General features: G+C 46.0%; 4 protein-coding genes across 9 annotated transcripts; 2 read left to right on the forward strand and 2 right to left on the reverse strand.

The window, feature by feature from the left end:
- The first annotated feature begins 1494 nt into the window (after window positions 1-1494).
- Window positions 1495-8085, forward strand: LOC112875683 (calmodulin-binding protein 60 A-like). Its single transcript, XM_025939656.1, has 8 exons — window positions 1495-1759; window positions 2143-2326; window positions 2915-2961; window positions 3132-3610; window positions 4024-4184; window positions 4285-4482; window positions 5030-5201; window positions 7524-8085. Exons 1-8 carry the CDS (start codon window positions 1629-1631, stop codon window positions 7820-7822), a joined length of 1671 nt encoding a protein of 556 aa, XP_025795441.1. The 5' UTR covers window positions 1495-1628; the 3' UTR covers window positions 7823-8085.
- Window positions 8086-9052: 967 nt separating this feature from the next.
- Window positions 9053-13472, reverse strand: LOC112894310 (coleoptile phototropism protein 1). 2 transcript variants are annotated; one of them, XM_025962361.1, is made up of 6 exons: window positions 13104-13472; window positions 12842-13021; window positions 12645-12714; window positions 11803-12454; window positions 9920-10644; window positions 9053-9813 (listed from the first exon to the last, which is right to left on the reverse strand). In XM_025962361.1, exons 2-6 carry the CDS (start codon window positions 12958-12960, stop codon window positions 9208-9210), a joined length of 2172 nt encoding a protein of 723 aa, XP_025818146.1. In that variant the 5' UTR covers window positions 12961-13021; window positions 13104-13472; the 3' UTR covers window positions 9053-9207. The 2 variants fall into 2 exon arrangements, with proteins under 2 accessions (XP_025818146.1, XP_025818869.1); XM_025963084.1 differs by having other exon boundaries at window positions 12842-13041.
- A 4146-nt stretch (window positions 13473-17618) lies between these two features.
- LOC112875192 lies at window positions 17619-19351 on the forward strand. Of its 5 annotated transcripts, XR_003225143.1 has the most exons (4): window positions 17619-17766; window positions 17905-17994; window positions 18099-18849; window positions 18981-19351. XR_003225143.1 is itself a non-coding variant. In XM_025938969.1 (3 exons), exons 1-3 carry the CDS (start codon window positions 17898-17900, stop codon window positions 18962-18964), a joined length of 858 nt encoding a protein of 285 aa, XP_025794754.1. In that variant the 5' UTR covers window positions 17806-17897; the 3' UTR covers window positions 18965-19351. The 5 variants fall into 5 exon arrangements, 4 of the variants coding, with proteins under 4 accessions (XP_025794754.1, XP_025794731.1, XP_025794741.1 ...); XM_025938969.1 differs by lacking the exon at window positions 17619-17766 and having other exon boundaries at window positions 17806-17994; window positions 18955-19351; XM_025938946.1 differs by lacking the exon at window positions 17619-17766 and having other exon boundaries at window positions 17806-17994.
- A 4030-nt stretch (window positions 19352-23381) lies between these two features.
- On the reverse strand, window positions 23382-23798 carry LOC112897703 (SKP1-like protein 4). The gene has a single exon (XM_025966087.1). The coding sequence runs from the start codon at window positions 23796-23798 to the stop codon at window positions 23382-23384; it is 417 nt and encodes a 138-aa protein (XP_025821872.1).
- Between the last annotated feature and the right edge of the window lie 3059 nt (window positions 23799-26857).

Below are 26857 nucleotides of genomic sequence, written 5' to 3' on the forward strand. Positions count from 1 at the left end.
CTAGCTTGGGCGATATGGTATCAACCCTGCTGCTGCTTTAGCCATCCACTGTAGCTGCAGCTTGTGCCAAGCGGCGTGTGATCTAAATTTCTGCATTTTCAGAGGTGATGTGCTGTTTGTTGCTCTTGTTTGGCCTGCTGTTTTTCTCGACCGTGTATGTTTCATTGATGCCACTCTGCTGTTGCCGCGTTGAACCGTGGTTTCAGTGCAGAGGACTTCGAGTGATTTCTCACACGAGAAGAACATGGGCAGGCGCGGTTGGCATCGAATAACGCGAGAAGACCATGGGCAGGCGCAGTTGGCATCGGGCAACTCGGTTTACATGGTCGGTTGCTCGAGTGACCCATCCCCAACTCTTCAGACTTCGGAGCTTCTCAAGCTGCTCCATGCATACGAGAAGTCGGCTCAACGTGGCGTCCGATGCTGCCTGTAATCGCCATCCGGTGTTCATGTAGTTGACGAAGAGATCGCTGTCGCTTGTCCTGCACGGCAACACGGAACCGTCGAGTGGTCGGAAACTTCGGTGCTTCTTCTCAGGTCGCCCCGCTCTAAGCCGGCCACCGTGGGGTGTGGAGCGGAGGCATGGACTCGCTTCATATGCTGCTCCAAAGCACTGTCCTCTCTAACAAGGAAGAAATGGCGACAAAAAATAACGACTTGACTTGCTAGATTCCTCACAACCACACATTTGGCACTTAATAAAGTACTAGTTTTTGTTGAACGAAAAAGTCCTATTAATTATGGTATACATAGTATCTATTTCGGTCGTCATTCTGCTATCAGCAACTTTTTTGAGACATGGTACAACCAGCACATTCAAATCTACGGACACTTACAAGGGCCGGGTCATTAGATACCCAAAGTTACTGCAGGTGCCGAACTGAACATAGCTCACTGCAACTTACGTACCAGCCTACCGGGTTCGAATCCCCAACTTTTAACACTTTCTACGAATTAACCGATATTATTCTTAAATAAGGTTCGCTCGAGTGCTACCACCAATTCACCATTCAGGTTGCTTGATTTTATTAGCATAGTACTAAAAGGCTGTTTGGATTCCTGGTATTTATAATAAGTCTTGTCAGATCGAATATTTCGATACCAATTAGAAAGACTAAATATAAACTAATTAGCATCCAAATATTTAATGTGATGTGACAGAACTTATAATAAAGCTTGTAGTAAGCAAACCTAGGCTAAGCTGAAGCATCAAGCGCGTCACACGCACACTCCTCAACGGATCACGCGCACAAGTGCCCGCGAACAGGACAAGACGAGTGGACAACTGACTTGGGAGGACGACCAATAGAGCGGCGAACAGGTGTCGTGAGAACACTCGTTCGAATTTTCCCCGCTTTTAACTTTCAAAAAAAGAAATTTCCCCGCTTTCCAATTCCAATTCTTTTAGCCCTCGCGACCGCAGAGGAAAAGCGCGCGAGTATTCCTCCCCGACCCCGCTTCCCCGCGTATAAATCCACGAGCTCAAGCTTGCGTCGAGCTCAGCAGTAAGCTCATATCAAAGTGTCCCACTAGCAACAGCACGCGTTGCTGTCACCCGTCGTCGTCGTCTCCTTCTCTGCTCCCTCCGACCGCGTTTCCTCCCGATCTCTGCCTCTCGAGCTCCGCCAATGTCGCTCTCTCGTCCTCGTCGGGGCAGGGAGGAGGAGCAGGACGGCGGCCCTGCTGCCGGTGAGGGGTCAACGCCGGCGAAGCGACCACGGGGCTGCTCCTGCTCCTGCCCCTGCTGCCTCCACCGCCAGTGAGTTTATCAGCGACCTACGCGCCAGCTGATTCCTTCATGCGTCCCTAGTTCTAAGTATCTAGTAGTACTAGCTAGCTCGAGTAATTTGCTTCAGTTTATATGCGTTCCTGAACTGTTCGAGTAAGATCAACTCCGCAAAAAAAAAACCTACAGAAAAAAAATGTGAGGGAGGGGAGGCTTTTGTATCAGATTTAGGAACTGCAGTCGATTCATAGTACCGACAGAAGAAACCCACGAGTTGCAGCCTGTGGGATTTTTTTCCTTCTCTCGTCCCGTCCGATTTGGTTGCTCGGCCAATCGATTTCAAAATTTGTTCGGGTATTTTCTTCTACATTTTAGTTTGAAACTTTTCCTGGTCTGTTTCTGTATGCACATGACAGGGAGAAAGAAGTTTCCTATGAGGCCCAGATTGAGATCCTCACCGAGGAGTGCAAAAACAGAAAGAGGGAGATGCAGGAGCTTTACCAAAATTCCCAACTGCAGCACAAGGAAGTGAAGGAACTGATCAGCGAGCGAAACTCACATATTCAGCTGATTTGGGAACGGCTCAACACCTTGATTTCGGTAACCATTCACTTCCATGTTACAACATTCGTGCGGATAGGACGTGGCAGATGCAGAGGCTTTCACATCTCAATTATTTCAGTAATTCTCCACCGAAATATTCTGTAGGTCTTGTCATTTTTGTTCTTAACGTTCTTAAATTAGTCGCTGCACAATGGTAAGAAATGCAATCGATGCTAACACCTAGGCTCTACAAGCTATCAAATGCACTGAGCCATTGGACTGGACACTGAAAATGGAAACTACAAAGGCCAGCCATTATCGCACCAACTGATGTATCAATAATTTCTACCACTTGTACTACACACTTTTTGCAGCATTAGTGAGTAAATTTGTTAGTAATTATAAACGAAGCTTTACTCTATTTACACTATATACAGGAACATATATTTGCTATGGGAAATTTCGATGGACTGAAGTACACATTTAACTTCTAAAAAATTCATATACTAGGAATCCTGGGTGAAACTACAAAAAAACAGTAGCACTCTTCCATGTGTCAGAGAGAAAAACATATTAGCTTCATCACGGAGCTGAGTTTGTTTGTACTTCTTCTGACTAATTATTGTTAAGTTGTTCCTGTGACAGGAGACGAGTGAACTTGGAGAACATGTTCGCAAATACAGTGATCTTAGGTAGGAAATCTTTCCTTTTTAGAAAATACTGGCAATTTGTTTCCTTGCACAGAGTTTAAATACCTTATTTAGGTATTATAGTTGGGTGAAATTTAAGAGTGATGCATGTACTTGATTCATTAACGTGTAACCAATATTTTCCATTCATTAATTGATAACATAATTCTCAGGGCCTTATCCCGTCAGAGAGAAATCAGAAAATACCAGTTGAAATTTGTGAACAAGTGCTGCAATGACAAGTACTCGAGACATGACATGACAGCAGATGATGGAAGTCCTATTAAGGTAGCCATATATGATCATGAAAATAGGATCATTACAAATGGACCCTTATCCTCAGTTCTAGTTAAGATTGTTGCCCTGGATGGCGAGTTTAACAAGGAAAATAAAGAGCAATGGAGTGAAAACTCCTTTAAAACAAGCATAGTACATTGCCGTCCTGGAAAACAACCTTTGTTTGCCAATGAACTATATCTAAGGCTTGAAAATGGTGTGGCTCACCTCTGTGGTGCCAAATTCCAAGACAATTCAAGTTTTGTCCCAAGCAAGAAGTTCAGGTTGGGAGTCATGGCAGCTGATGATAGCATATCAGAGAAAATTCTGGAAGGAATATCTGAATCTTTTGCCGTAAAGGACGGTCGTGGTTACCGTAAGTTCTTATCTAACCCCATTTACTAACAATTGATAAATCACATAAGTTTCTCTTCATGTAAATATTTCTCGTCTTGATTTGTTTTTTCAATAGATAAATAAATCTAGAAAAAGGTTATTGCTATGCTAGCTAATTATGGGGAAATGAACGCGAAAGATGATTGTAATCATATAATTTGATTCTTACGTTTACTGTAGCTCTTTGACATGATTATTTTACACAAGATTTTTTTTATAAAGGATGGTAACTTTTAATCTAGATACTTAGAAAGACCTATTCTCCCCATCATTTAATTTGTCTGTATAGTAACGACGTCTTAAAATTCTAGAAGTATCAGGCTTGCACTTATTTTCACAACTTTTATGCTCTACCATTTTTTTTTATAATATTGATGCCCTGCTTTTATACAGAGAAAAAGAAGGATCTGTTTCCATCTCTAAGTGACCCAATATACAAGTTGAAGAAAATAGGAGAAAATGGTGACAGGCGTAAGCTACTAGAGAATATGGATATAAATATCGTTCAGGACTTTTTGCGATTCTACAATAAGGATATGAACAGTCTGCGAGAAGTATGAGAACAAGTTCTTTATCAGCTTATTTGCTTATGTACTCTGGTATCGTTTTATGGCAGTAACGTGTACCTGATCCAACCTGTTTCATATGTTACAGGCTTGTCGGAATATCCCAGACCATGATTGGAACATCATTGTTGGACATGCTCTGAGTTGTAAACCAGGACCTGAACGTTACTCATACTGCATTCCTGGGATGGATGCTAAAATTTGCTTCAACTCTCTATACAGCATTGTTGGTGCAGAATTCGATGGTAAATACATTTCTTATGAAGAACTTAGCAGTACTCAGAAGGTAATTACTACACTGATATTCATGACTTCACATGTATTTGCCAAATTAAAACTGAATTCACTTTCACTTAAATTGATTTTCATCTATTTAGCGTTTCTTTTTTTGGGCCACTCTAAATACAATTTAAAATATGTTGGATTACCATATTTGATATCCTATCTATGTATTCGAATCAATATATCAATATATGAATACATCCATTTAAATGAAAGCATCAAGGGGATATTATGAGTTCTAGAATTTTATGTTCACCATGTCATGTGTTATTTCTCATGATTAAGATGACTAGACAAGAGTTTATTGACCCAAATTTATATTTGTATACGTTTAGGTCAACCTCAAGTTAAGCAAGCCCTAATCTTATTTTTATTGTGTTGTGAACTAGTCCAATTTTAAATAATCTCGGCTTGCACCTAAGAAAAGTTGCTCCAAAAGTCATACTTGTTTTTACGTTGAACACATTTATATCTGCACACGCATGATCCCAGCATGTGTGCATCTACTCTTCCACCTTGAGAAATCAAGACCTGTTGTCTGAACATGACAGAGTCTAGTGGAAATGTCCAAGATGACAGCGTACGAGAATTTGAAAGTTTCTAAGTATGAATACAAAGATCCATGTCATGAGCATGAGGTGATAGCTGAATATAAAGGAAGCTGTTGCCTGCGGGGATCATGTTCAAGGCTACCACTTTCCACACTGTCAACAAGGTTTCATGGTTAGTTTCTGGATCTTTTTCACTACCTTAGTTACTGTTTTCATTGTTTGAGTCCACCTTCTTAATATGTCTGCACTCACCTTTTGAGAATTTATCTTTGTCTCTTGTAAATTTGAAGAAAAATCCCGACATCTAATAGAGTAATGACCTTGCTTTATAACCTGTCATGTGGGAAACTCTCTTAAGTTTATCTTGTGTCGATGAACATTATTTGAAAATTTTTAGAAAAATTATTATCCAAGTTAAGCGTGTACATTTTTTGTTAGAAACTTAGACAATTTCAGGCAGATTTTAATTCCAAAACTATGAAAATAATTCAACAATATTTTCATGACTATGGTGAGTGAGACATAGCATATGCATGTGTTCATGTTAAAACCACTAAATAACACGAACAAGAAAATAAACTAGAGTTGGTTTAGAATGTACCCTAAAGCGGGACCAGTGAGGGAGGCACCGGGTGCGCCGTTCTCATGACTGGATATTGTGTGAGCTGTTCGATGTAGCCGAACTAATTCATTGCAGTGCAGATGGTCGTCGGGAAGTAGTCGGGGCGATCTTGATGTTCACTTGGGGAACACAGCTACGGCCACCAAGAAGTAGACGAAGTAGTCGTTTAGCCACCGGGATGTAGACGTAGCAGCAGGAGGATGATGGCCACCAAGTAGTTGTTCAGGAGCGAGCAGTCGCGTGAAGACGCTCCCCAAAATAGGACCTTCAGCGTGCAAAGGTTCCGAAGGTCTGCTCTCGCCTGTACTGTGCGTGCAGTGCTAGATGGGAATGCAGAGAAGCAGCTGAGGGAGAAGAGAGAGGTACCTTGAGGTGTTCATGTGTATATAGAATGAGAGGAATAACTGGTTTATATAGGCGTAGAGGTGCCTTAGGTTCAATGAATATGGACGCTCTGGTTTTGATGAGAGTCAAATTGCTGTTGCCATGAATCACTAGTAACTGTCAAGGTTAATTCGCTATCATTATTCACCAATAACTGTTAATGTTTTATGTCTTAGAATAATTACATTCAACAACAAAACCTTCCTCATCTCATCTCAGCACGCCGCAACGCAATGGCCGGCCGAGCCACGCCCTCGGCCTCGGCTCGGCTCGGCGAGGCGAGCGAGGGCGCGCGCGTGGCTCGCCAATTCCCTTTTACTGGCTTCACAAGTGGTGTACTTCTGGTCCACCATTTAAATCGGTTGAGATCCTCCTAAAATACCCATACGAGATTACACACAAAACTCCCTAGCATTTATTAGTGGACTTTTAATTCTTTTTATTGCCAAGCCCATAAATTCCAATATTTTTTTGGAATATCCCTTTTCAAGAAACATGCACATACGGGGCTTTAGAAAAGCAATGATGGTTTGATCTGGGAATCCTAATCTTTTAAATTGTCTTTTGGAAATATATACTGGTTCTTTAAGACCCAGGCTTTTATACTCATAAATATTAATAACAACATACAAATGAGGTCTTTTTATAAGTGCACCGTCTATGACAAATGATCAATGAAGTAAAACTTTGGTCTTATGCTTAATTTGACCCTTTCTACCTCGCTACTAGCTAATTCTTCTTATCACAGATATAACTCCACCTAGTTTTGGATAGATTAACAACACAAGATTGACTTTACTAGTTTATTTTTATCATAATATATTACATTTATCATTTAAGATAATATTTTTAATCAGTGTTTTAAATAGCGGGCTATAATATTTAGAGGGGAGCATTGCTCAGCCGCCATAGCCCGCTATTTAAACCACTGTTTTTAATAGTATTGCTATTCAAAGTGTCAGATTGGAGATAATGTCGATGTGCTAATGGGCTTACATTTGTGATATGAGGAAGTACCAAGTAGAGAAAATCCTAAATGGATTCAGTGTTACTTCCTGTAGTTTTTTTTTCATAGAACAGAAGCATCCCTGGTGCTAAAGGATGAGGCACAAAGACGTTATTAATCTGTACATAAAGTCCATAATGAGCTATTACTTCCTATCAGCTCGTAGACTAATATGCCATTTCAGTATATAAGTTGGTGCCTTCAGGTTGGTAGTTCCTATTCTATCTAAAAGCAACAAAATTGCTAATTCATTGCTTTTGGGGGAACCGTATGTTGATGTATGGGATTTCGGTTCATTCAGCAATCTGGAGATCAATCTTTAGTGCAACCTTCCTGTGAGATGCTCTCATAATGATAATATTGCTATGTCCATTTCAATTGAATGGCGACTAGGGAGCAACTGGCAAAATATTTTTTCTGACTTTGTCGCTAGCTGTCTAGTAAAAAATAGTGTAATTACCTGATGAGTGCCATTCTTTCAGATGACATTTCTCCACAAGGCGAGGTTTTGGAGAGCGCTCCAGCACAGGAAAGCCCCCGGCCTCGTCAACGTTGGGCAAAAATCATGACTGTGGTCACCATTCTTCATTTCTTGAACAAGAAGCCCCAGGCTACTCCTCCAGAAATATCTCAAACTCCTTCCACAGAAAGTTGCTTTGGGATGACATATGTGCCCGACAATTTACTGGTGGAGGCAGACATAGAAATGTGCCCAACTCCTATGACAGGAAGTAGCTCTGGGATGGTGGAATTGCCCTATGAGTTATGGGACTGGTGCTAACCTGTCCTATGATAGAAAATAGCTTTGGGATAGTTTCTACTTTCTTAGTGAATCTTTAGCAGGCTGCTCCAGGAGCCAAGCTAAGCCCTAAGTCCGCCCCAGATCTGCTTCAGATGGATGTTTGCTATCCTCCGTTATGTTGCTATGAGTCGATAAGGTTGCTGCTTGTCTTCTTAAATTTGTTAGCTGTAGAAAGATGCTGGGGGCTTACTTGACTCACAGACATTGCTTCCAAATAAGCTCATTTTCTTACGGACTTTGGAGATCTTGCATTCTGGCTACATACTCTGTTGAATTTGCTAATAGTAGTTCAGCTTGCTGCCTCTTATGGACAATTGGACGCTAGTTTCTGTTTCTGTGATGTTAACAGTTCTTCTCTGATTATCCAAAAAAAATACTTCTTCTCTCATGTACCATTGATTTGATTGGGTTTACATACGTACCTTTGGTAGGGTTTGTCGTTAGATTCTTGAACTCTGAAGAGAAGCAGACCCCTTGTTGTTTCCCCAGCTTCTTTTTATATCCAGTGACACACAGTTGCCGTTGCCCTCTCGTGGCTTGGTTTGAGGGCAACATGAAGCCATTTCCGAGTTCTGACACGAGAAAGAGCAGCACAGGCAGAGATGATGGTTGCTCTTGCTCGAGTGCGAGACCAAGTTGTTCTCTAGCCCCCCTCCTTCATGTCTTTCCGAGCTTTAATCCGGGCAATCAGCTACCTTAGCAGCTTAGCTGCTGAGCAATCGCGCATCCTTATGCAGCTCACTAGCTTGGGGATGGTTGCAGCCATGGGCCACGCCCCCCCGGCCCCACCCCGTCCATGTCAAGCACAGCTGTTTGGGCCACGGTGTCGAAGGCTCCCTGCAACGCACGAACACGTCATCATCACATCGACTGCTCGCCCGCGCCCGTGCGCGGTGTCCGGTTGACAGCAGCAGCCAGCAGAAACGGCGAAGAAACCGCCGTCCGTCGCGCTCGCCCTGTGCGCGGCCGCCAAACTCACTGTCGCGAACCTGAAGGGCGGACGCGATGAGCACGTCGCGGTCGGTGCCCGTAGATAAGCGCGAGCAAGACAGTCTTCCTCTCCTTTCCGCGAGCCGACGGATCCGTGCATACGGATGGCGCGCCGCGCGCGAACGTAACAGGGAAGTTTTACCTTCCAATTCGTAAACAGGTCGGTAAATTGCAGCACACCGGGAACAGATGATCGTCTCCTAGAACATTCTATAAAGATGGGCACAATCTCGAGACTCCATGGAAGAAAAATCCGGTTCGGTTGCAACCTGCTCTTCCTGATTTATTCGCTTATTACATGGACGCGTGGAATCGGTGCCGCTACAAGTTACTAGGCCGCCGTCTACTCTGCTCGCTACGAAGCTGCTGTGTGCTCACGAGATGGAGTTCCTCCACCGCCGCGGCTTCCTCGGCGCCTCGCCGGGCGCCCCCGGCACGTGCCCGTCGGGCCCCGCCGCATCGGCGCCGGTCATCTTGGCCAGCCGGCCCAGCTTCCTCCACCCGCTGCTCCACGCCGAGGGTCCCTGGTTCTTGCCGGCGCCTGCGCCGACACCGGCGACCTTGGACCCCGCGGCGGGCGACGGCGCGCCGCGCTCCACCTGCTTCTGGAGCGCGTCCATCTCGTGCTGCAGCTCCAGGTACTTGGCCTTCATGCTCTCCAGCTCGAACTTGAGCGTGTTGATGTCCTTCTTCGCCGCCGCCCACCCGTCCTGGAACGACTGCGGCGTCCCGTCCAGCAGCTGCCGCCGCGTCGTCGGCGGCGCCGCGTCCGGCGCCTTGCCCAGCGCGGCGCCGGCGCCGGAGGAGCCAGCGAGCGCGTTGCTGATCTTCACCTGCTCCGAGAAGAGCACCTGCACCACCACCCGCAGCGGCAGCCGCTCGTTCTGCGCCGCGTGCATGCACGCGTCGAACGACAGCTTCTGGCAGTCCATCACCCGGCACAGCCGCTTCCGCTCGTGCTCCGTCAGCGTCGGGTGCGCCTGGTCATCGGCCACGCATTGCAAACGCCGGTCGGTCATCTCCATGGCTCCATAGATCGCAAGAATGAAGAAGCAGTCAGCAGAAGCAACCAAGGTGATTGATTACCTTGAGGTAGGAGTCGACGGCGCGGTAGAGCCCGTCGTCGCAGGTGCGCGCCGACTCCGGGAGCGACTCGGCCAGCACCTGGAACTTGGTCAGGGACAGGTTGCGGTCGCGGGAGACCTCAGAGAGGTAGCTGTCCAGCAGCCTGGCGACGCGCTCCTTGGCGTTCAGCCCCGCCGCGGACGCCGCGGTCGTCCTCGCGCCGTAGTACTCGGGCGCCGCCGCCGGCTCCCCGCGCCCGGGGCTGGACGACGCCAGCTCCGTCTGCTCCTGCACCAGGAAGTGCTCGACGAGGCGCTGCACGAGGTCGACGTCGTAGGCGGTGTCGGCGCGGCCGTAGGACGGGATGAGGAGATCGGCCAGCACGGCCTGCTCGAGCTGCATGCCCACGCGCTTCTCCAGCTCCGTGACCAGCGCGGGCGCCGCTTTGAGCATGATGGCGAGGCGGAGCAGGCGGAGGAGGAAGCCGCAGGAGACGCTGTCGCGCTGCGGCGGGATGATGCTGATCAGGCTCTCCACCACCATGCGCTGCTCCCGCGCCGGCGCGCTCGCGGCGATGTGGTCCTTGCCGCCGCCGCCGGCGATGATCATGTGGAGGCCGCCGCCGGGGGACGCCTGCGCCCAGGGCTCGTCGAGGGCGCCGCCGTGCGGGCCGTCCTTGGTGAGGCCCGGCAGCCATTTGGACGCGTAGTGGGTGATCGCCGCGCCGATGAGATCGAACCGCATGCCTATCCACGAAAATGCAAAACAAATGGCTTCAAGTTTCATACATGTTCGGAAACATCAATTCCTGTTCATGCAAACTGGCAAGTTAAATTTGCATCTTTTGTCTTGCGAGCTTTTCATGATCTAGGATCCAATGATCCAGGTTAACCAACGTTCCTGCCCCAATCATTCGCAACAAAATTGGAAAAAAAAGGCTTACTTTGATCCCCAACTCTAGTAATAATATTAGGTCTTACTTACGTCTCCCGTTTCCAAAATCAGATAAACCCACTCCCAACTATCAACTGATGCAAAATATGTCCAAGATTTGGTCTCGGTGGTTCTGAGTAAGTGGCAATGTGGCATCAACATCACTATGTTTTAGCCACATAATCTCTGCATTCATCATGAGTGAGGAGGATCTCGCTGCGTCCCTTTCCCACATCTCCTAGTGATCTTGCCGGCATCAACAAGAGAATGGTGAGGATGATGCGACTGGCTCATGAAAATGAGTGATGTGGCTGCAAATCCTGCAGCATCACCCAAAACCACCTAGAAAACAACAGTTGCCGTAATTTCCACTGATTTTGAAAGTTAGAGGGCTTTGTTTTGGAGGAAGAGGATGGAAGATCAAATTAAACAAGTTGACGGGACTGAAAGTAGACTTTTCCGTGGAATTGATTCTACTGGGATTTTAAAGGATTCATCACAAATCTAGCAGAATTTTTACTACTATTTAAATTATTACCGTGCAATTTCAAATTTAAAAAAGATCTATGATTAGTGATTGGAATAAAATGGAAAATAGCTTAATGCTGTGAGTGAACAAGGGTTGATGTTGTCCTGCTCCCTCCTAGGCCCAGCATCACTGTCAGCAACTAATATGATTGTGGCAGTGTCTTGGCATTACTGAACAACTCTACTGTGCTCCACTATTCATGACACTTCATCATGAAGATTTTGTTTCTCTCGCATACTGATAAAATGCGATTTTTTTTTCCCAACAGGAGGAGCACCGAACCTTGCTAACAATCCAGGCTGCACTCATGTAGCAGCATCAGTACGTGTATCAACCATCGATTGAACTTTGAAGCCTAATTAAACAGCTACCGGCTGCTACTAATCAGAGATCAACTGGCCGATGAGACAGGATGGTAACAGTGTGGTGAAGCGGTTCGTACCTTTGACCTTGATGGCGGTGACGACGCGCACGAAGTGGTCGATCCGGAGCACGGACACGTCCTCGAACCACCAGTCCGCCGGCGGCACGGCCTGCCGGCTGGGGCTCGACTCCTTGGAGTCCCCGCCGCCGCTGCCGCTGAGGTTCCACCGCGGGCTCGCCGTGCCGCCGCCGCCGCCGGGGCCAGTAGCCCTGGGCGGCCTGCCACCGCCGGTGGCGCCGGTGCCGGTGTAGGCCCAGCGCACGCCCCTGGGGTTGGCGCAGGCCTTCCAGGCGATGGACTCGCTGCAGCGGCGCACGATCTGCAGGTTCTCGGCCCAGGGCGAGAGGCCCTCGCAGCTCTTGAGCACCACGATGGAGTCCCGCCACGACGACAGCACCACGTAGCTGAGGAACGCCTCCGTCTTGAAGATGAGGTTGCCTTCCTCCAGGTCCTCCGTCATCTCCAGGTACTCGGCGGCGCAGCGGAGCCCCGAGATGTTGGCCGCCGTCAGGTCCACGGCCATCCCGTAGCAGAAGCGCGCCGCCAGCTCGAACGAGTCCGCGCCGCCGGGGACGTCGTCGAGGCCTACGGCCGCCGTGTCCGGGTCCGCGGACGCCGCCGTCTCGTAGATGATGCGGCTCATCCGGCCGCTCCGGGAGATCATCGGGTACTGCAGGTACACATTGGCCACGTCAGCGTGTGCACGGACTTGCTGGTGGTGCCACCAGTCACAAGTGATGTGTTGTTGCTCGCAGAAGAACAAAATAGGAATGATACATGTTCGATCGAGTTCTCTCATCTCCTCGGCCATGAAGCAGGCAACGCAGGAGAGAATTAAGAGACTGTCTCCACTGCTATACCTTGTGAAGATGGAAGCTGACATCTCCCACTTTGACAAGCAAATCGCTGGGAATATCGCTGTTGACATACCTGCTCATCAAATCGTCGATGATATGGTAAAAATCACTTAGCTTGAGCAGGAACAGCAATCTTTATTTGCACAAGTACGCAGATGGAAACCCAGGACTTTGATGACCGAAGTAAGTGATGTATTTACCAGGAGTGGTCTCTGCGAACGAAGCCGTCGTTCTTGAGCCCCTCGTGCTGGCCCGATGAGCCGCCGACGGGGACGAGCCCCCGCTCGCCGGCGTGGCTCTCGCTCTCCGACTCCCACATCTCGCTTCTTCCTCCTCTTGATTGGACGTCGGAGCTTGCAGCTCTCCGCTACTACTATTATCTGCGTCATGAGCTTGTACACTAGCGCGAATTAAGAAACTAAATGGTTGCTTGATAAGGAAATTAAGTGTAACCTGTACAACCTTCTATTGCGCACGGGGAGATGATGATGATTGATGAAGCAGGTACTACTGAACTAGTCCTGCTCCTGTTGTCCTTGCAGCTGGGCACTGACGACTCTGACCGAACACGAGCAGCTACGTTGGTGTTAGTTTCTAGCAGCAACAGCAAGAAGTGATGCGGAGCTGGCGGGGTTAGCTTCTAGCAGGTTTCTGGCTAGCTAGGTTGGGGCCGGACCTGACGGATAGGAGAGGGCCGGGGGATGGAGGCGCTGGTGGCTGGATCGACGAAGGCGGCCGGTTAGGTTATGGCGAGACCACATGGGGTGTTTGCTCGGCGTTGGAGCTAGACGAGCTACTCATATATATATGGGATATGGCCATCAGCAGCAGTAGCAGCAGCTGGCCTCTCTTGTCGTTTACCTGGTCCTCCCTGTACCTCCGGTATACGCGCTAAACCCTTTCCTCGCCTCCCAAAGTTTAACTTCTTGGCCTCACACAAACAAGATTGCTGCGGGATCCTATATATCCTCTTGTCTCCTTCGTTCGCATCTCTCAAGCAAAATTAATAAAGCACCCTCTGCACGTTGATGCTGCGATCGAGTGCGGTACGTACGTGGTTAATCGTGTGTGCTACCGTCTGAATGTCTGATCATCAAACAACAGAGAGTTATTTAGGACAGTCATCAAGTAGTACACACAAACAGGAGAGTACTCTCATATTGGAGAGACTGTTGATGTCCAAAACTCCAAATGACTTCAATTTGGAATCAAAAGAAGTACTTGCAAGCTTCTGTAACTCATGTTAATTCATTTTAAATCTTAGTTTTTTCTAAGAAAAAAGAGTAAAATACACTGCCGAACTTTAAACTTGGCTCAGGGTGTCATTCAGGTCCCCAAACTTTCAAAATGCATATTCAGATTATTAAATTTGCCAATTGTATCACGTGAGGTCAAAATCACAGTTGCTTAAAGCTAAATTAAAAGTTATATAACTTGTTAAAAATTTAAAATTATATACAAAACATGTACACGTAAAAAAATTATAACAAATTTACTTGTGCAAATATGTTCAAATATAAAATAATAAATTTTGGACGAAATATTGGAAAGAGTATCCGGACATAAAGTTTTGAAATAAAATTTTAGAGAAAATTACGAAAATATAAGAGTTAAGCTCAAAAATTCAAAATAAAATCTAGGCTCACATGTAAGTTCCACAACAGCATAAATATTTTCGTTTTATAATTTAAAAATGATAATTTGCACTTCATGTGACACAATTAGTAAGTTTGTGAATCTGAATGTCCATTTTGGAATGTAGATGACACAACGAGCCAAGTTCGAGAACCGACCGTATATTTTACTCAAGAAAAAGATACTCTGTACTGTGATATTTGGCCATAATTAGTATCCATTTGGTTTCTTTTGTTAAATAGTACACATGATATGTGAAGTACAACTGTCAATGGAGCTAATTTACCGTTGAATCATTTTTTTTCTAAACGGAAATGTAGAACCCAATGTAAATCATCTCTAACTCCCTTCAATTTTAAATGTAGGTTGTTTTAGGATTGAAGAAGTTCTATAATACATTTTTTGGACGAAAATTCCAAGTTAAACTCTTATATTGGAGACTGCGTTGATGTTCAAATGACTTATATTTGGAATAAGAGGAAGTACTTGTAAGCTTCTATAACTCATTTTCATTCATTTTGCGGTATGTCATCATGTCAACCTTCTTTTGCTATCTATAATACTCTTCCTTCAAAAAGATAAAATTTGTTTTGAAAAAAATCTTACTTCCTATATTTTGATCAAAACTTAATTATTAAATTATAAGCATGTCTAGTTATGAAATGATAAGCACATCTAGTGTATACAAAGTATACAATTAGAATCAAAATGGTTTCACTATATTAGTAGTTCCTAGCTATAAATAGTGCATTTTGTAAAGAAACAAGGAGTCAAAGTCTAATTTTGAAGACGGCTCTACTACTCTCGTTGTATATATAAGCTTACAACATTGTACTAAGCTCGTGGTTTTTTCTAGCAAGGATTTTTTAACGGCTATCAATGTTTCTGTATTCTTGCTCTACTTTGTCTCTGCTTGTGTATCGATCTCTAACAACCCAAGAAATTATAGGGAAAAATGTTAACTGATATCAACATCCATTACTTATGACGACGATGTTCTACGGTTGTACGTACCTGTGGGTTGCCGCCCTTTTATTCCTCCCTTGGATCCCTGAAAACGTTTTCATAGTGCGTAGCATCCCAACGCAAGTAGGCGCTACAGGCCACGGGGCCGCCGAGACCACGCAGCCGCCCACGCCGGCCGACGAGGCGCGATCGACGTAGCGCGCCGCATCGCCATTCCTCCTCCGGCGCATGCGCCCATGACCCCGCCACATGACTACAGCGACGCCGGTGGATCGATCGGGGCTCAAATATCTGGCGAAGCACGACCGATCGCAACGTGCCCAGCCGACTGAAGCTTGGGCGGCGTTGCAGCATCCTCGAGCCGCAGTGAATGAGCATCGCGATCTGCAGTGAAGTGTGGCTCAATCATGGACGTTCTTCCCTGTGCCTAAAGCAATGATTTGCTACGGAACAGTACTCTCTCTTGTCCTTGCGATGAAGCGGTGTGGTCCTTGCGGTTTAATTATCTGTTGCTAGCGTGATGACCCCGCTGGAAGCGACCACGGTACACTGCTAAATTTATAGATGTATTTCGCGTGATGTTCAAACGTATGAGTACGAATATGTGTATGTAATGAGTGGTGGGCTGGTGGCTGATCTTGGACTTTGCAATATGAGAAGATATTTACTGGACGGCTGCTGCTGCTTGGCAAAATCGATGCACAATTTCCGATCACAGAACGTGTCCACCAGGCCACCACAAAGAAAATCGCTTTGCCCTTTTCTCCACTGTTTTGTATTGGAGTGAAATGTACCGCCGATCCTCGAATTTGGCTCCAGATGTCATCCTGGTCCACAAACTTTTAAAATGCACATTCAAATCCTTAAACTTGTTAATTGTATCATGTGAAGTCCAAATCAATATTTTTAAGTTATAAAGTAAAAATGTTCAACTTATATCGAGTTTACAGGTGGGTTCAAATTTTATTTTTAAAATTTTCTGCTCAACTCTTATATTTTTCTAATCTTCTTCGAAATTTATGTTGTATATTTTCTTTTCCAATATTTTCTCCAAAATTTATTCTTTTATTTTATTTTTTTATAAATTTGATCCTATGAGCTTCTTATTTTATAATTTTTTATATAGATCTTTTGTATTTGAATATATTTGTATAAGTAAATTGATTTAAATTATTTTTATACGTATATAATTTTTTATTTGAATAAATTATATAATTTTTGATTTAGCTTAAACAACTGTGGTTTGGATCTCTCTAGGATCTTAATGTGAATTTTAAAAGTTCGAAGATCCGGATGCATACATCCAAATTCGAGCACCGACCGTGTATTTTACGCTTTGCATTGAAACAAGCGAACTGCCTCATATCTCCGAGTGTATATCATAGTCTAAGAAAACGATCGTCGGCTGATGATGGAAACTCCATCGTATCTACTCGAGGCCACGGCGACGGGTGTTGCGTGGCGTGAAGACGGCTGCCCGGCGCGCCGCCACGTCTTCCTCGGAAGCGGCGGCGAGATCCGTGGTCCGCGACGCCAGCGGCCTCGCTGGCCGCCGTCGATCGAGGTCAGCCAGCAGGTCAATAATCTTCTCTCTCGGATCCGCCGCCGCCCCTCTGATCATGCTGTACTCCCTCCCTCCCTGCCTGCAGCATCCACGAGTAATGAGTAGTGGGGATCCTTTTTTTTTCGTTTGTTTGAGCAGAACGAGTTTGGTATCTTGCGTCTTTTTTCACCTCTCTTTGGTTGGTTGACTGGAGCTGCTGGGCCGTTGCGTTGCCACGATGCAAGTTGTTTGGTGAGGCCCGAGGAGCGTTTGTAAGTGGGCCACATGCTGGTCTAAAAGGAGAACCGGGCCGCATGTAATTCTCAAATAGCTCTGTTTTATTTTGTTTCCCCTCCGCAGCCAGGGTGACCGAGTCCGCATCCACCGTAGGTTTTAGAGGGATGACACCGGATTTTTGTGAGGGAACGGCACGCAACCAGACGCACGCGATGAGGCTATGCAGATGTGGCCACGGGTGACGAAAAGCGTGCGACTTTTGACCCAAGCGAAGATTATACCATGCCGAATTACCGTCTGACTTTTTATTCCAGAGTCGATTTCTTTCTAGTCTTGCATTGGGTTCTTGTTATGTATAAGATCTGTTCGTTCTTTCCTCGAGTTGACGAGTGGTAGGATTTGCTGTTGACGCCGATTTCTCTACACCTCTACTTGCTTGTGCCATCACGGTTGCATGGCTGCAATAAGGCCCAAACCATTTTTGCATCATCAGCAAAGAAAAGGAGTCATCATCACATAATTCTGTGTAAAGGAGATTACCCTGGTGCCCCTGCCGGTCTCCCTCACACTCACAGCAGTCAGTCCACGGCAGTACGGCACGGTGTAGCCTTCACACGCGGGCCGGCCTTAGGAGTACTCTCTACAGCAACCGGCAGCCACATCCGGATCAAAAAGTCCCGAAACGCGCGTGCTCGGCTCGTTTTCCTCCGTTCCTCGTGTCACGCAAGCTACACCCGAGCAGAGGTGAGGACCAAGACGTACCTTCTCCGTCGTCCACTTTTGCTTCGGTTGATTCCACGTCTATATATCGGTGCGTCTCGCTTGACTCTTCCCGTCGTCCTCTTCTCCCATGGCGTCTCCTTGCTCCGACGACGATGGAAGCTCCGCCGCCGTCTGCTGCATGTGCGGCGACCACGGCCTGCCGCACGAGCTGTTCCGGTGCAACCTCTGCAGCCTCCGGCTGCAGCACAGGTATCGATCAAGCAATACTCTCCGAAGGATTAATCGTTCGATCTTTCTAGGAGCCGCATCCACGCACTGACAAAGCACGATCGGAACACTCATGTATCGATCAGGTACTGCAGGTCTGCAGCGACCTGTACCCGAGGGTGCCGGGGCCGTACTGGAGATGCAACTGGTGCCTCAGCGAGGGCGGCGGCGGGAGGAGCGAAGCGGAGGCCGAACGGTTCTCGGGACGATGACGACCCGATCAGGAGGAGAGGCCGTGGGGCGGCGGTGGATGCACCAGGTCAGCCTTCTCGGCGGATCCTGGAAAGCCGGTCAAGAAGCCCCAGAGGGGCCGCGCGAGGGCGGCGCAGCGGCGGGCGGCAACGACGGCGCCGAAGAAAAGAAGGGAGGTGCAGCAGGCCGGCGGCGGCGGCAAGGCGCGGTTCAGGGCGAAGGTGCGCCGGTACAAGCTCCTCGCGGAGGTGATCTGCTAGTGAACAGGGAAGAGATCGGCTGCAGTACTGCAGCCTGCGGTGCGCACGTCCATCTTAAATCCAACGATTCTCCTATTTTCTCCATCCACGTTGTGTACATACGGGCCCAAGATAAGGCCCAGCTTCTTTCCTTTCGTCTCTTGGGAGCTGGGATCGTTGTTCCCCTTTCTCTCTGTCCTTGCAGCTTCAGGCAAATCGACGCCGCCGCCGCCGCCGCCGAATCACGTCCGCGCGATGCTGCTGTCAAAATGGAGCCGAAGCTCGACCCCAAGGCTGGCAAGCTCGCTGCAGAGTCCGGGGGCTCTCCGCTTATCACACCTCGCCGGGGCGCCTGGCCCTCTCGCGGTCGCTGCGAGTCTGGACGGAACTACATCAAGCTATCAAGGTGCTTGTGCTGATGGAACAATATTTTCTGGTTCACGCTGAACGTTCAATCCAGAATGAATGCATTTTCAGTATGTCTTTTTAACAAAATACCCCACAATTGCAGTGTAACTTAAACCTCACAATTGCCAGGAACAAAATACAGGGGTCAACAACAAAATAGCTCTCCCGATTTGCTCAAGAACTAAAAGAATCTCTCAAATTTCAGATCATCACTGCTTGCCCCGTTCAATAGTTGAGTGAAGGAGCTGATGGTCCAATATTCTTCAGAGTCCCTGTGTTTGTCACTGCTTGCTTCTTTCCCAATATCTTGTGCCTTGCGAGAATAGAAAGTCGAAAGAGAGAGCATCAGCGCACGAAAATGTATAATAATGATGTAATGCACTTGTTAAAGAAATTTGACATACCATTGGTATTTGTACAGATACAAGAGTTTTTCTTTGTCCTTTTTTCCTCCCTTTGTACTTTTCTTCCCAACCAAGTTTTTGTCTCTTTGAACTTCTTGTGCGAACCTCTTTTTTCTTTAACTGTGCATCACTCAATGTGTCATTCTGTGCAGCAACATTAACATGAGCTGCACTTTCACCAGCATTAGAAATACTTGGGCACAAACTAATTTTATCTTCAAGCTGTTGGCTGAGGAGGTCTATTGCATTGTCCATCAATGAAGTGCACTCGGGAAAGTAGGCTACTCGGTGTGCCAAATTCAGAAGTTTGTGAGAGAAATATCTGTAACGAAGCATTGCATCAAGCTTTGGATTTTTAATTACATTTTTTCCATTCCTATCCAGTACAATGCCACTCCTTACTTGTCGTGTCCAACGCTTTAATTTATACTGTGTAGGCAATGACTTAATATTCATTAAATCAAAAACTTTCAAAGCATGAGCACATATTATTCCGATTCTATTAAATAAGTTGCAACTGCATGTAGCTGTTTGGTCCAAGGGGTTGCCAATAACTCTATACTCTTCATCAAGGACAAGTTCTTCACCAAGGCTCCCTGTTGCAACAAGATATTCATAGTTTCCATCCAATACTCTGGTGCATGCTGTCATAGACCTTGCATATTGACCTTGAAAAGCTTCAAATATGATTGGTGTGTACATTTTGCTTGCTTGCAATAGCATAGGTACCTTCACTATGACCCTTGATAATTTTTTCCTTGATTCAAATTCTGAATTCAGCTCATTGTTTCTTTTTCCTTCAACCACTTTTTCAAAATGCTTCAGAAATCGAATGATGTTAAAATCTGATTTGAAATGAATTTTCAAATCATTATTTAGACTCTCACTCAATTGTGTGCTTCGCATGCCCAATGTGTAAACATCTTTTATATAACATTCAGCCCATTTTTCTTTTAAACTGTAAATACTGTCTAACCAAGTTTGCTTTTGTACCTTTGTCCTCAAGATGGCAAATTCTCTTTCAAATTTTTCCTGGTCCACATACTCAAACATGCATGCCCTGAAATCAGCTAGAACATTTGAGCCTTCATCTTTTTCTTGCTTAGGCAAATGTTTGATAGCATTTTGCATTATGTGAAAGGTGCACAATCCATGCCATGACTCATGAAACACTAGCTCAACTGCCTTTCCCATTGCAAAATCTTGATCTGTATAGAATGTTTTGGGTTGCTTTCCATTATGTGCTTGTAGAAAGGTCTCAAAGAGCCACCGAAAAGACTCAAATGTTTCATCATACATTAGAACAGCACAAAAAACTACCGTTTCTCTGAACTGGTTGAATCCAACAGAAACACCAAAAGGCTGACTCTCTCTATTTGTCCCAAAAGTAGTGTCAAAGGAAACAACATCACCAAAATGTGTATAGTCAGCAATTATTTTAGCATCAGCCCAAAATATATTTGCAATCTTCTCCTCAATATCCATTTGTGTCGCGTATTGAAATGATGGGTTTGCTGCTATTTTATCTCGAAAATATTGGAGCATGCTTCCCGCTTCACCATATGACATCTCGCGTTGCCGCTTGCCTCGCAAATAGTTTTTATGGTCGCGTAGGGTGTAACCCAGATTAAGCGGCCCACCCACTCGATGACACGCTAATTCATGTGATGCTTTAGGACCTATTCCTGAATCATCAGCTGTTTCTATTTCAAAAGCTTGCAATTCTGAAATTTTTTTTTGACACCATCAAGTGAAAAGTTTCTGGTGAATGAAGTTCATGGTTGTGTTCCAACTTCAGATCATAGACTTTATATCCATCTGTCTCTTTATCATTTACAAGACCTATACGCACTTCACAGTCTGTTCTTGTTTCAGCTCGGGGACATTTCACTTGATCACTCCTCTTGTCCTTCCCTCTATGACCTTCCTTGGCACAAACAAATCTACGTGATGTTACATTTCCATCAATCTTACTTTTGTTTGCATATTGCTTCCTAACTTCAAAACCACTCTGCCCACTGTAGGCTAGCCAAAACTTCCAACCCTCTTCTGGATTTGTAAATTTCATGCCAACATGAGGAACTAAAGAGGGTAATATTTTCTCCCTAAAATTCATTAGTACTTTTATCAATGCTTATATAAGAAAATCATACTTATTAAGGTGATAAGTCGAGTTAACGCGAGCGACCCCCTTTTTAACTTTTAAGCGTAAAGGCGTAACGCGAAGCGACGCTTTACTAACCAGTAAATATAGAAAAATAGTACCAATTATAACTTGAATTTTTGAAATAGTAGATGACAAGTTCAAAGTAAGCTGCTCTGCTCAACCAAATACAAGAAGCATGCAGTAAGCTAGCAGGTCCAGGCGTCCGGCACGGCCAAATAAACAAAGCAAGTAGCACAATCATCTTGCGTGGTACACAGCTGAATCAAAAATTACTAAAAATCTTGCTAACAGAGAGTATTATTATATTATCTAGCAGAGAGAATGACGCCTCAGAGAACCTGATGGTATGACAAGGAAAATAGAAGAATCTTGCTCACGTGTAGGGTCTGTAAGTGTCTCCATTCGCATCCTCACCCATCTTCCCTTGAAGCAGATGAATCGCTCTTTGCCTTCAAAATCCGCTCTTCTTGCCGTCTCAACCGCGAACGATACTGTGTTGGAGTGTGTTTTCCCTCCAATCTACTGCTTTCCCGCTGCTTTTTCCCTCCATCGGCACTAGCGGTGGCTCTTATAACGGAGCTCTCGATGAGAAAAATATTGGGCCAGAACGTGGACCGTAGGTGCAAAACATAACCAGCTAAGTGTACAAGCCCATCTGAGTTGAGCACCGCAGGCTGCAGTACTGCAACCGATCTGGCTCCGTTTATTAACTTGTGTAAGTAATGGATGGGCTGGGACTCGAATAAGCTCAAATTCTGTAGAGCCCAGCAAGTACATGCGAACAAAGAGCAGCAGCTGCGAGCTGGGCCCTAATCCAGTACCTTATTTTGGGCTGGGCTCGATTCACCGCGGATCTCTCTATTGTCCATTTTTTTTTATATGTAACAAAGTGATTCTCCAAGGGGAAATACATATGTGGTTAAAAGTATTTCCTTAATGATTTCTTAAGAAAGTGAACCTGGATAGGACAGCCCCCAATAGTTTTCCTAGTATGCGGATGCACACCGTGCCCCCGTCCGGGTCAGCCCTGCGCCGCTCGCCTTGCGCCGCCAACATCCACGCCGGAACTCACTCCACCCGCGCTACGCCACCCGCCCTGAGTGAGATGGAGTTGCGACGATGTTGGGTTTTGAGTTGGTCCGACATGTCAATCCACATCTGAACCGAATATTTCCTTCAACATCTATCCGTCTCGCATCACTAATCTAAACCAAACATGTCAAAAAATAGGTCATACTCATCTCAACCTTATTCAACCTGAACCGAACATCCCCCATAATAAGTTATTACTTGGTTGTCACCTATCACTGTTTTAAATCATATAGCACACTATATTAATTAGTAGAAAACTGATGCCCTCACATTTTTTTTGAAAAATCCGGAACCTTACCGGCATTAATTAATAAGAAGAGAAGCAGTTCAAACGTCAGAGGTGCTTGAGTTTAAAATCACGGAGGTTCAAAGAACCTGCCGAGGTCGGAGTATCGGAAAAGTTCCCAACAGAAACGTGAAAAATAAAAGAAATTACTCGCTAATGTTACCCCCAACCAATAAAACCACATGCTTTGCCCCCCACATCGACAAAACAACCAACCTAGCCCACTCCCAACATAAGCGTGCTGCCGCCAACCACGGAAGAAATTGTCTTGGGAGGGAAAAAAGGGAAAAAGTTCCATTCAACGACAAAGGAGTTGTGCCCAATGTAAAAGTGACTTCCAAATCCATCCAGCGTTCATGCAAAACTACTGTCACTGAGGACATTCATGACATGAACTTTTAGGTGCCCAACAGTACATATAACATCAGTAGCGAAGTCAACTAGAACGAAGCCATATATATAACAGGGACGGGACACTAGCTCTTGCTGGGCATGTGATCAGAAACACGCAAGCAATGGCAGCAGGTAACCGACTTGAAGCTTGGTTAACTAGTCCATGGAGATTGGCACCAATAATACAGTCACACGATCGAGTTCAATCTCGATCGAACGCCCACGAGTGACTTGGTGTAGTCGTTGACGCTGTGGAACTTCTCGCGGATCTCGTCGGGCGTCCTCCCGCGCATCTGCTCCGCCACCGCCTTGCACGTCAGGTCCAGCAGCTTGTCGATGCCGAGGAAGTTGGCCGCCTGCAGGAGGTGGAAGAGGGTGTCGTTGTCGACGCCGACAAGCTCCTCGTCGAAGCGGGCCAGGGTGTCGTCGTCGCTGGGGTTGAAGGAGGAGGAGGGGTAGTGGGAGTCGTCCGAGTCGAAGTGCCTCTCGACGTGCTCGAGGACGCGGGAAAGCGTGGCGGCGGCGACGTTCGGGAGCTCCACGACGCCGTCGGCGGCGCACCCCTCGTCGATCATGCCCTTGATCGTGGCCGAGAAGGCGGCCATGGCCTTCTCTCCGGCACCTCGAAGACCTCGCCGTCCTTGCTGCGGAGGCGAACCTTCTTCTCATCGTCGGACGCCGCCATTGATTGATAATCGATCCGACCTGTTTCGATCTGTCTATGCAGGGGATCGGAGCGAGCGAGGCGACGCCGCTTCGGGAGGGTTTGCTGAAGATTTATACACGGAAAGACACAGGAGAGGCGGCGACGGGAAACGGAAACCTAGTCTCATTTGCCTCTCCAGTGTAGGCCCAAACCCGTGGCCGTGATGGACTCGGACTAGGCCTCCGGATATTAAATTGTAACCTAAGGGCGGCCCAGAGCACAATTGTCCATACTTTACTTACATGCTAAAGACCGGGTTTACACATGTCCATACTTGCATCATTATTTGTTGTTATTCACATATTTCACTAAGAAAGGACTTCCGGCGAACAATGATGCAAGTTTGATGATGCACCGTGTACCGCTTGCGAGTTAAGTGATTCATATATGAGAATTTGGTACTAGTTTATTAGTGACGCACAATGCATTTTACGCCTTATTTTAAATTCCATTTAAACCTAAATGTTGTTTAGTACAACAAAATGATATCCAATTTGAATATACTTTTTTGTTATTTGTTCTTTTAAAAAATCAACAAATTGGATGCACCATATCAGCATTGTGAATATTTTGTCCTGATATTTTTATAACATACTATTTCAACATTACCATATAAAATGTTGAACTAGTTTTTTCAACATTGAATTAGATTTGAAGAAATTTTCAAACTAGTATTTCATAATGTTGAATATACTAGCTCTGCATTTACTTGTATTTTTTCAATTAAGAATATTACTAGTTAAGAATGTGATGGGACCGAGAAAAAAAGCAAATAAAAGTTGCTAACATGCGCACGGAGAGTTCATCTGCTGCTCCGTCTGCGTCAGTGCGTCCCGCTGTACCTCAACCCTCCACCATGACACCTCTGTTTTCGTTGAAGTGAAACGACAGGCTTTTGTGGGCTGTTTCGGGCCAGTTACTGGGCTGCACTATAATCCACCTCTGTTTTCGTTGAAGCGAAACGACTGGCTTTTGTGGGCTGTTTCGGGCCCAATCACTGAGCTGCACTATTGGATTATAGAGCGCCCGTGGTTGACGGACAATGGGCAACAGGTGTCCGGCGCTCCGGGCGGCTGTTGTTAAGATTGATAACAAGGCTTAGTGCTCTCTTTACGGTTTAATTTGGTATTTATATATTTTTAGCTTAAAATTATATAAAATTAAAGCTTTATCTTTTAAAGTCCGATTCTTAAATTATCTAGACTAAATTTGAGACCCGTTTCCAAAGTTCATGAAAAAAAGGGAAAGTAGGCCGGTGGTGAAAGTCGGAAGCGACAGCTGGCGAGTGGCCACAGCTCTGTGGAGAGGTGCTGGCTGCTGTGGATCAGTGGATGGGAGGGAAGGACGTTTATGTGAGAAGCAAGCGAACGGTGAACAGATGGCACACCACATCGAGCGACAACAATAGCGTATAGAGGTAGAAGATGATATTTGTGAGCATCTTCTACTATATGCAGTGGCGGAGCTGGTGAATCCGCACGGCTAGAGCCACTACAGCAGTCCTTTGTGGTAGCATTGATCTTCCGCAGCCACTCCAAGTTTAGCTCCGATCTATTTTTTTTTTCTTTTTTGCTCTTAAGGTCCGATCTGATGCCCTCGTTTGAATTTTGATAGTTTGATATGAAACTTAATGCTCTGATTTGAGCTGTGAAAGGAAATTTGATCAGTTTTTAGTTTCAACTTGAGCTGTGAAAGGTCCCTTACCCAAACAACAGTTTCGGGAGAGGCAAACACTGAATTGCTGCAGCTGCACAGAATCACAGATGCAATGAGCCAAAGTCTGCATGCACCACTACTGGTTGCTCTCGAACCAGCAGTCAGCAGCGTGCCCGATTAGGAGCGTCGCCCGCGGATGGTCCAGGTGTGGCCCTCGTCGACCTGTCCCTGAATCGAGGAGCGTGACTGACTGGACGGAGGTCGCGCCGGATTCAATTTGTTCAATCGGTTGGGGGCTGAAGGGGCTGTGATGTGGAACGCGCGTAACTGCGATAGGAGGTGTCGCAGAAGCTTCTCCGCATACTGGACGTGATAAGATCTTTCTATGTTTATATAAAGACTGTTCTAGCTTTATAGTGAAATTTTTCTAGCTTTACGATCAAATTGTTCTAACTTTACAGAAAAATATTTTGATATTTATAATAAAATATCTATATTTGATCTTATTTTGTTGCATCAATCCTACGCATACAAAGATTAAAATAATTTAAAACAGATTTGATAAGAAGGAGCCCACTAAACCAACTGAAATATTGCGCGTGTGTCGCTGCTTCATATGTAGTCTACAGTAACTCAGAACCAGAAGAAGCATGTGAACCAGAAAAACTCAACGATAGATCACCTAATATATACAATTGATAGAATCTTAGACTAGTAGTATACCATGCAACCAGGAGTGAAAGAAAAAAATAAGTAAGAATAAAATTTAACTTTAGAGAAAAAGGAAACAAAGAAAAGGAACATGAGAAAAAGAAAAAAGGGCAAATCGGAAATATACAAGAACTAGCATGGACTTCGTCACGAAGCCGGAGTGGCCGAGGCACGCACGTGCAGCTGATAGCTGACGATGTTAGGTCCGAAACAAAAATGGGCTAGAAACACATCGCACCTCGCAGCACAAAGCCTTCTACGTCGACATGTTTGGGCTGGAACTTAAGGCCGTCAAATAATATAACAGGAGCGAGCGGGCCACCAACGAAAAACGCTTCTGCGACTGAATCGATGGCCCTCACGCGCGACCCTTAACATTAGTGGCTGAAGGAGCGCAGAGCACTCGCCTGCTCCTCTGCTTGTTTGGAGAAATCATGACTCCAGGATGGTTGGGCAGGGGCACCGGCCGCCGCACCTCGTCTCTCGCGCGACAGCACCGGCGTCCGCTCGCTCGCCGCCTCGCCGGGCATCTGGCTGCGTGGCAAGCATCCAGGAGGCGCCGCCACCCTCGGGTCAGGCCTCCAGCGCCGT

This window comes from Panicum hallii, chromosome 1 (genome assembly GCF_002211085.1).
Source record: "Panicum hallii strain FIL2 chromosome 1, PHallii_v3.1, whole genome shotgun sequence".
Taxonomy (NCBI): Eukaryota; Viridiplantae; Streptophyta; class Magnoliopsida; order Poales; family Poaceae; genus Panicum; species Panicum hallii.